A 10,000-nucleotide genomic window follows, 5' to 3' on the forward strand; every position below is an offset into this window, starting at 1 on the left:
ACTATTCATTTTAGCTATCCTTATTGTGTAACATATCTTATCATCCCAAGAAATACTAGTGTAAAATATCAGTTATGTAAAACACCTCTTGGTAATCTTTGTCCATTCCTTCCTTGCTGATACATAATCTCAGACTCTAAGTTCTAATCTTACGATTTTCTAATCATGTTCTTGTGATAAAGTTCCCATCTCCTGGTTCCCAATCGGAAGTTGGGGATAATGTCAGAAGGCCAAAAAAGCATGGGCCAATAAGAAGGCAGGCCACGGGCAACATGATCCATAATAGTGCTAGATGTACAGAGATAATAGGATTAGCGGGGGGGGGGGCGGCACACAGGACACAGAAAAAAACAGACGAGGCAGAGAGGAAAACGGAACAAAGAGAAGAACAGGAGGAGGCGGTGGCGCGCTACGCTCAGAACTCCGAGACACCCGGAGGAGCGACCGGCGGCAGCGCAGGAGAGCAGGCTACGGACGCTCGGCTCGAGGGAACAGGCGACAAGTCAAACTTCCAAAATGAAGTCCCGTCCCAAATTGAAGCCGCAGAGCAAAACAGGTGAAGGGAGAGAAGGGCACACCACACACACACAAAGGGAGAGGGAGGAGAGCAGAGAGAGAGAGAGAGATATGGAGATGAGAGACCGAGAGAGAGAGAGAGTAGAGAGAGAGAGAGAGAGGAGAAGAGAGAGAGATAGAGAGAGGAGGGTGTTAGAGGGTAGGGTAAGAATGACAGAGAGAGAGACAGAGGAGAGAGAACATGAGAGATGAGAGAGAGAGAGATGGAGAGAGAGAGAGAGAGAGAGAGAGAGAGAGTAGAGAGATGATGAGGGAGGGAGAGAGAGACAGAGAGAAAGAGAGAGAGAAGAGTAGATAGAGAGTGAGAGAGAGAGAGAGAGAGAGTAGAGAGGAGAGGAGAGAGCGAGAGAGAGAGAGAGAGAAGCGAGAGAGGATAGATGCGCTGAGATAGATAGAGAGAGAGATAGTAGAGAAGTAGAGAGAGTAGAGGTAGAGAGAGAGAGGAGAGATGGAGTAGAGACAGATAGATAGAGAGTAGAGAGAGAGAGAGAAGGGAGAGAGGGATGAGAGAGAGAGAAGGAGAGGAGAAGAGAGAGAGAGAGAGAGAGCCAAATCTAGAGAGGAGAAGAGGAGAGAGAGAGCGAGAGATAGAGAAGAGAGAGAAGTAGGGAGAGACGAGCGAGAAGTGGAGAGCGAAGAAGGGGGGAAAAAAAAAAAAGGTGGGGGGTGGGGGGGGGGGGGGGGGGGACCAGAAGAAGACAAAGAGAGAAGAGAGAGAAGAGAGAAGAGAGAAGAGATAGAGAATGAGAGAGCGAAGAGAGAAGACATGACATGGAAGAGGAGAGTAAAGATAAGAGATGGAAGAGAGAAGGAGAACATCGTAAGAAGTAAGGATAAGGAAGAGATAATAGGAGAAGAGAGAGCGGAAAGAGAGATGCGAAGGGAGAGAAAGAGAGGGAGAATAGAGACAGGCATAGAGAGAAGAGAGAGAGAAGCAAACGAGAGGAGAAGAGAGATAGACAAGATTACAGAGAAGTGATGGGATCATGACGATATAAGAGATAGAAGAGATATAGACATAGGACAGGGAGACAGAGAGAAGGGAGACAGAGATACGGGCGACGACAGGGGAAGAGAGAGTGAGAGAGAGCTATAGAGAGATATGAGAGTAGAGAGAGAGAGAGAGAGAGAGAGTAGTAGGAGCCTAGAGGAGAGACATAGATGAGAGAGGATAATATAACCCAAGCGCATAACAGAGTAGATGAGGGGTAGAGAGGAGAGAGAGGAAGAGAGAGGAAAAAAAGGAGAAGAGGAGAAAGACTAGAGGAGACAGACAGACAGAGAGAGAGAGAGAGAGAATGAGACAAAGCGAGAGCGAGAGAGGAGAGAGATAGAGAGAGAGAGAGAGAGAGAAAGAGACACATAGATTAGATAAGACCAGAGATTGAGAGAGCCACACCACACACACACAACAACCCACGACTACGTACACACAAACACATCACAGAGAGAAGAGAGAGAGAGAGAGTAGAGAAACCGAGAGAGGAGAGAGAGAGAGAGAGAGAGAGAGAGAGAGGGAACAGAGAGAGAAGCGAGAGAAGCGAGAGAGAGAAACATTGAGAGAGAGGAGAAAATGATAGAGAAGAGAGAGAGAGAGAGAAGAGAAGAGAGACGGATAGATTAGAGAGACAGAGGAGAGACACGAGAGAGAGAGAGCGAGAGAGAGAGAGCGAGAGACGGGAGAGACGGGAGAGAGAGAGACGGGAGAGAGAGAGTACACGACAGAAGAGACGAGAGATAGACGAGAGAGAGAGACGACAGATAAAGACAGATCGAGAGATAGATGATACGCATAGAGAGAGAGATAGAGAGAGAGATATACAGAGAGCGAGAGAGAGAGAGAGAGAGAGAGAGATCTATATATACGAGGCTGATATGAGAACTAAAAAGAGGACGCGAGAGAGACGAGAGAGAGACGAGAAGAGCGAGATGAGAGAGACAGGAGGATGAAGCAGAGGAGAGGAGACGCAGAAGAGGAGGGAGAGCGAGAGGATAGGAGAGGAGAGGGGCGAAGAGGATGAGATAGAAGATAGGAGAGAGAGAGAAGAGAGAGAGAGAGAGATGAGAGAAGAGAGAGGACGAGACACACGGAGAGGAGAGAGAGGAGAGAAGAGAGGGAGGGAGAAGAGAAAGAGACAGGAGAGAAAACAGAGAGACAGACGGACAGAGAGAGAGACAAGACACAAGACAAAGACAGTGCATGAGAGAAAGAGAAGAGAAGAGAAGAGAGAGACAGACAGTGAGAGAGAGAGAGAGATGAGAGAGAGATCGAGATAGAGAGAGTAGAACGAGAGAGAGACAGAGAGAGAGAGAGAGAGAGAAGATGAGAAGAGGAGAGAGAGGCATGAGAGAGAAGAAGAGAAGAAGGTAGCTATAGGGGCAAGAGAGAGGGGGAGGGAGAGGAAGAGAGAGAGAGAGAGAGAGAGAGAGAGAGAGGAGAGAGTTAGCGAGAGAAAAAGGGAGAAGAGAGGAGAGAGAGGATAGGGGATGAGAGAGAGAGATGAGAGAGAGAGAGAGTAGGAGAGAGAAGGAGATGCGGGAAGGAGGGGAGAGAAGAGAGAGGTAGATGGAGACAGGGGGAGATGCGAGATAGAGAGAGCAGGGGGGGGAGAGAGGCAGGAGAGGAGGAGAGAGAGAGAGGAGAGAGAGGAGGAGAGAGAGTCTCGAGAGATGAGAGAGAGAGGCGAGAGAAAGAGAGCAGAGAGATAAGAGGCAGAGAGAGATAGAAGAAAGTGAGAGAGAGAGAGAGATGGAGAGGAGGGAGAGAGGGCAGAGAGAGGGAGAGAGAGAGAAGAAAGAGAGAGATAGAGAGAGACAGAGACAGAGACAGATACAGAAAGAGATAGAGCAGCGACAGGAGTAGACATAGACGAGACAGAGAGAGAGACATAGATATAGAGACAGAGAGAACAGAGACAGAGAGAGAGGACAGAGGGAGACAGAGGGAGAACAGAGCCGAGTTAAGATGAGAGAGACAGAGAGAGACACAGACAGATGTAGACAGAGAGAGTACAGATGAGAGACAGAGTGAGAGACGATATAAGAGAGAGAGAGGTAGAGACAGAGCGGATAGGGAGGGGAGGGAGGGAGGGAGGAGGGGGGAGAGGGGGAGACAGGGGATGGAGACAGAGGAGGAGATGCGGAGAAAAGAGATATAGCCAGATGACAGAGAGGACCGAGCGAGCGAGGGAGCGAGCGAGCGAGTGAGCGAAAGGAGCGAGGAGCTGCGAGCTATCGAGCTAGGGAGCAGCGAGCGAGCGATAGCGAGAGAGCGAGAGAAAGAGGATAGAGAGAGAGAGAGAGAGGAGAGAGATATGAGAGAGATAAGAAGTATGAGCTCTATCGAGTCTGGATGAGCTAGATAGCTGGATATCTATAAGAGCGAGCTTGAGATAGAGAGATAGAATAGGAGATAGAGAGATGATGAGAGAGAGAGAGAGAGAGAGAGTAGGAGAGATGAGAGAGAAGGAGAGATGGGGGGGATGACCTAGAGGAGAGAGATAGAGAGAGAGACGAGATAGAGAGAGAGAGATGAGAAGAGAGAGATGATAAGAGAGAGAGGAGTAGATACAGACAGAGAGATGGAGAGAGAGAGCTAGGATCGATAGATAAGAGATAGAGATTAGAGAGAGGAGAAGGAGAGATAGATAGACGATAGATAGAGTAGATAGTATAGATAGAACATGTTAGGTAGAGACAGAAAGGGAGAAAGATGATAAGAGGAGAGGAGTATATAGATAGATAGAGGGACTAGAGACAGAGATACATATATATATTTGGAGAGATATGCTTAGAGAGGCGTAGAAGACAGAAGTAGAGAGAGAAAGAAGACAGAGAGTATCGAGACAGAGAGAGAGAACAGAGGAGAGAGAGAGAGGATAGAGAGGAGATGAGGAGAGAGAGAGAGAGAGAGCGAGAGAGACAGATAGGAGAGAAGAAGAGAGATGAGAAGAGAGAGAGGAGACAGAGAGAGAGACACGGAGAGTAAGAAAGTACGGGAGATAGAGAGACGGAGAGAGAGAGAGGAGAGATAGGAGAGACAGAGAGAAGAGAGAGTAGAGAGAGAGAGAGAGGAGAGATAGAGTAGAGCGAGAGAGGAGTGAGGAGAGAGAGAGACAGAGAGAGTGGTAAAGCTAGAGAAGAAGAGAGGAGAAGAGAGAGAGGGAGAGAGAGAGAGAGGAGAAGAGAGAGAGAGATAGAGAGGAGAGAGAGAGGGAAGATGAGAGAGGATGAGAGGAGAGAGAGAGAGAGAGAGAGAGAGAGAGCGGGAGAGAAGAGAGGTAGAAGAGGAGAGAGAGAGAGAGAGAGTAGAGGAGAGAGAGAGAGAGAGAAGAGAGAGAGAGAGAGAGATGAGAGAGAGAAGGAGATGAAGAGAGAGTAGAGAATAGCGGAGAGAGAGAGATGAGAGGAGAGAGAAAGGAAGCGTAGAGAGTAGAGTAGAGAGAGAGAGCGAGAGAGAGAGAGTTAGAGATGAGAGAGAGCGAGACAGAGAGAGAGACAACACACACAGAGAAGAGAGATGAAAGTGAGAGTAGAGGAGAGAGATGCGGAAGAGAGAGAGAGAGAGAGAGAGAGAGAGAGAGATAGAGAGACAGAGAGAGAGAAGACGAAGACAGAGACAGAGAGAGAGAGAGATAGAGTAGACAGAGGAGGACAGAGAGAGAATAGCAGAGAGAGAAACAGAGAGAGAGAGGAGGACAGAGAGAGAGAGACAGAGAGAGAGAGAGAGAGAGATGAGAGAGAGAGAGGAGGGACAGAGAGATAGAGACATGCAGAGAGAGAGTACAGAGAGAGAGCGAGGACATAGCGGAGAGAGAAGATGAGAGAGACAGGATGAGAGAGAGAATACAGTAGAGAGATTAGACCAGATAGAGAGAGAGACAGATAGAGAGGACAGATATGAGAGATAAAGTAGAGAGAGGAGAACAGAGAGAGAGAGACAGATAGATAGAGGAGAGAGAGAGAGAGTAGAGAGAGGGAGAGAGACAGAGAGAGGTAGAGAGAGAGAGAGAGAGATAGAGAGAGGAGAGAGGAGAAGAGAATGAGAGGAGAAGAGAAGAGAGAGATAAGAGCTATGGAGAGGAGAGAAGATGAGAGATAGAAAGAGAGTAGAGAAGAGAGAGAGAGAGATAGAGAATCGGAGGATAGAGAGAGAGGAAGAGAGAGACGACAAGAGTAGGAAGAACACAGAGACAGAGACAGAGCACGAGAGACAGCGAAGAGAGAGAGAGAGAGAGAGAGAGAGAGAAATGAAGAGAGAGAGAGACAGAAGAGAGAGAGATGAGATAGAGAGAGAGAGAGAGAGAGAAAGAGAAGAGAGAGAGAGAGGAGAGAGAGAAGAGAGGGATAGAGAGAGAAGAGAGACAGAGAGAGGAGATCTAGAGAGAGGATGAGAGAGGAAAGATCGATGGAGAGAGAGAGAGAAGAGTATGAGAGAGAGAGAGAGCGAGAGAGAGAGTAGCGCAGCTAGAGAGAGAGAGAGTAGAGTAGAAGAGAGGAGGAGAGAGAGAGAGAGGGAGTAGAGAGAAGAGAGAGAAGGAGAGAGAGAGAAGAGAGGAGAGAGAGAGAGAGAGGAAAAGACGAGAGAGAGAGTAGAGAGAGAGAGAAGGACGAGAGAGAGAGAAGAGAGAGGATAGAGATGAGAGAAGAGAGATAAGAGAGAGGAAGAAGAGAGATGAGAGACGAGAGATGAGTACAGTGATGAGAGTAGACAGGGGGGAAAAGAGATGAGAGAGAGTAGAGAGAGAGATATGCAGAGAGAGAGAGAGAGAGAGAGACAAGACAAGGTAGAAGAGAGACAGGGTACTAGGAGCGGAGGAGAGAGAGAGAAGAGAGTAGAGATATATAGAGCGAGAGATGAAGCGAGGGGGGGGAAGGGAGGTGAGGGGAGGGAGGAGGTGAGGTAGGGTAGGAGGGGAGGGAGGGAGGGTAGGGATGGAGGGACGGTAGGGAGGGAGGGAGGGAGGAAGAGGATGGAGATGAGAGAGAGAGAGAGGGAGAGAGGAAAGGAGAAGAGAGCGAGAGAGAGAGATGAGAGAGAGAGGGAGGTGGAGAAGAGCGGTGAGGTGATGAGAAGATAGGGATGGAGTAGAGATGAGAGGGAGAGGGGATGGGAGGGGAGAGAGGGATGAGAGAGAGAGAAGAGAGGAGAGAGAGAGAGAGAGAGGAGAGAAGAGGAGAGAGAGAAGAGAGAAGAGGAGAGATAAGAGAAATTAGAAGAGAGAGAGGAAGAGAATCTAGAGAGAGTGAAGAGAGAGAGATGAGAGACGATAGGAGAGACGGAGAGAGAGAGAGGATGGAGAGGTAAGAGACGCGAGAGAGGATCCAGAGAAGATAGAGTAGGAGAGAGAGAGCGAGGAGAGAGAGGAGAGAGCGGAAGAGAGTGAGAGAAGAGAGAGGAAAGAGAGAAGAGAGAAGAAGAGAAGAAGAGAGAGAACATAGAAGGAAGAGAGAGAAAGAGAGAAGAGAGAGAGGAACAAGAGAGAGGAGAGAAATATGATGCGAGTAAAGAGAGGAATGAGAGAGGAGCGGAGACCAGAGACACACACAAAGAGAGAGGGGAAGATAGATGAGAGAGAGAGAGGAGCGATGATAGAGAGTAGAGAGAGAGAGACCAGAGGAGACGATGAGAGAGAGGTAGAGTAGCGATTAGAGAGAGAAGGAGAAGAGGAGAGATGAGAGAGAGAAGAGTAGAGAGAGAGGAGGAGAGAGATATAAAGAGAGAGAGGAAGAGAGAGAGAAGAGAGAGAGAGATAAGAGAGGAGAGAAGAGAGATGAGAGTAAGAGAGAGGGACACAGAGGAGAGAGAGAGAGAGAGAGAGAGAGGGAAATGAGAGACAGAGAGAGAGAGAGAGAGAGAGAGAGAGAGAGAGAGAGAGAGAGAGGAGAGAGACGAGAAGTAGAGAGAGATATGAGATGACAGGCGAGAGATCAGATAGGAGAGAGAGAGAGAGAGAGGATGAGAGGATAGAGAGAGAGATAGAGAGAGAGAGGATAGGAGAGAGAGGGAGAGTAGATAGAGATAAAAAGAGAGAGAGAGATAGAGAGAGTAAGGTAGATATATATACATTGAGAGGATAGATATATAGATAGATTATCAGTAGATAGTAGATTATATATGTATATGAGATGTGATATATAGAGAGTATATATATGAGAAGGAGATAGAGTCGAATGAGAGATATAGAGGAGTATGTATATATAGAGAGAGAGATAGAGAGAGAATAAGGAATATGATATGCACATAGATATATACATGAGATGATAGTAGAGAGATAGATGATATATATATTATATATATATGTATAGATATATAGATAGATTATATATAGATATATGTGATATATATTATATATTAATATAGATATATAGATATAGAGATATAGATATAGGGATATGTATCTGTATATAGATGAGAGATAAGAATAGAAGTAGATATAGAGATATAATATATATATATATGTATATAGTAAGAGAAGGGATAGATAGATAATAGAGATAGAATAGATATATATATTATATATATAGATATAAAATACAACATACATATACATTAATATACAAATACAATATACAATACATAAATAGACATATCTATCTATGCATAGTAAAGTATACATTACATAGACAGATAGGATGACAGACAGACCAGAGAGATGTTAGAGATATATAGATATGTAGATATAAGAGAGAGAGATAGATATGATATATATATATAGAGTGATTGGAGATAGAGATAGAGATATATGATATATGATAAGATATATGAGAGAGAGAGATATGTGATAGCTGTAGAGAGAGAGAGAGAGATATAGAGAGAGAGTAGATAGATTATATGATTAATATACTATAGATATAGATGTAGATAGTAGATATAGGGAGTGATAGAGCGATAGAGATATATATAGATCATATATATATAGATATATATAGTATATAGATATATATGAGAGAGAGGGGATATATAGAGATATAGAGATAGAGATATAGAGAGAGAGATAGTATATATTATTATTTTATGGATGATATAGATATAGATGAGAGAGAGAGTATAGATATAGTGAGATATAGATATAGATATGTAGATGAGATAATAGATAGATATAGAGGAGATAGATAGAAGAGAGATATATATATGAATATATAGAGAGGGTATATATTATATATCTATATATATATAGTATGGATATGATAGAGAGACTAGGTGCTAATGAGATAGATAGATAGAGAGTATATAGAGAGTAGATATGTAGGGGGGAGTGTGAGGTATGTAGGATGGTATGGATGTACATAGTGACACAGGAGGTATGGGAATAGAGGGAGAGGTAGGGAGAAGATGAGGCATATATAGGTATGGTAATGTATGTAGATGGTATGTATGTGTATAGGAGAGGTGTATGTATTATGTAGATGTATGTTGTATGTATTATATATAGAGGTATAGAGAGATAGAGAGATATAGAGAGAGATATATAGATATACAGAGACAGAGTACATAGGACAGAGACAGAGACATAGACACAGACATGACATGGTTTAAAACAAAAAATTATAGACACATATATTCGACATATACAGTACAGAGAGTATACATATACAGACATATTAGTATAATCAGAGACAAGAGTATGACAACAAGACATAGGATTAGACAGACATAGGACTAGATAGACAGACAGATACCAGAGAGTAGACATTACCATACAATATTTTACATACATATACATATAGTAGAAGACAGATACATATATTTAGACATACAATATACATATATGGTGAGACAGACAGATCATATGATACATACAGAGACATAGTATTAGACATACAAGCGTACATATTGAGTATGACATACAGATAACATAGATATACATACATATACATATATTATTACATACATATACATATATATATATATATATATATATATATATATATATATATATATATATATATATAAAATTAAAAACAGAAAAAAACACTAACCATATCACACATTCCTAACAGCAGATATAAACCATAAGACAGCTCCTATTGTTGATGCTGCTGCAGGTACTGTTGCTCCATCTCAAAGCCCGAGGAAGGAGATAGTGTCGTAGGCACTGGCTCCACCTGGGGAGCGTCCTGTGGAGTGGGGGGTGGGGCCTGTGGGGTGGGAGGTTGCGTCTGGGGCGTGGCTGGCTCCTGGGGGTAATCTATGATCTTCCGCCGGCTCTGCATTACGTGCTGCTGTTGCTTGTAGTACACTTTGAACAGGCCTTTCACCACCAAGAAGGATGCCCCTCCCTGGAAACGATCAGGGATTCTTAATTTAGTGCTTAATTCAACAACTTTATATCACTGTTTAATGTCAAAAATTTGTAAAGGCAAATTTAATAAGTATCCCTCAGCAAATTTGTACATAAAGGAATATAAGCTACATATGTGC

General features: G+C 44.3%; 1 protein-coding gene across 2 annotated transcripts in view; it reads right to left on the bottom strand.

The window, feature by feature from the left end:
* LOC119582607 (E3 ubiquitin-protein ligase MARCHF5-like) overlaps positions 1-10,000 on the bottom strand; it is a 21,455-nt gene that overhangs the window by 4,772 nt on the left and 6,683 nt on the right. For both annotated transcript variants that reach the window (XR_005229652.1, XM_037930980.1), the window contains exon 7: positions 9,559-9,858. Coding sequence is in view for 1 of the 2 variants with exons in the window: in XM_037930980.1 (XP_037786908.1) it covers positions 9,604-9,858 (255 nt within the window). In the remaining variant the exon portion in view is untranslated. The remainder of the gene's footprint in view (positions 1-9,558; positions 9,859-10,000) is intronic.

This window comes from Penaeus monodon, chromosome 16, assembly GCF_015228065.2.
Source record: "Penaeus monodon isolate SGIC_2016 chromosome 16, NSTDA_Pmon_1, whole genome shotgun sequence".
Classification (NCBI taxonomy): Eukaryota; Metazoa; Arthropoda; class Malacostraca; order Decapoda; family Penaeidae; genus Penaeus; species Penaeus monodon.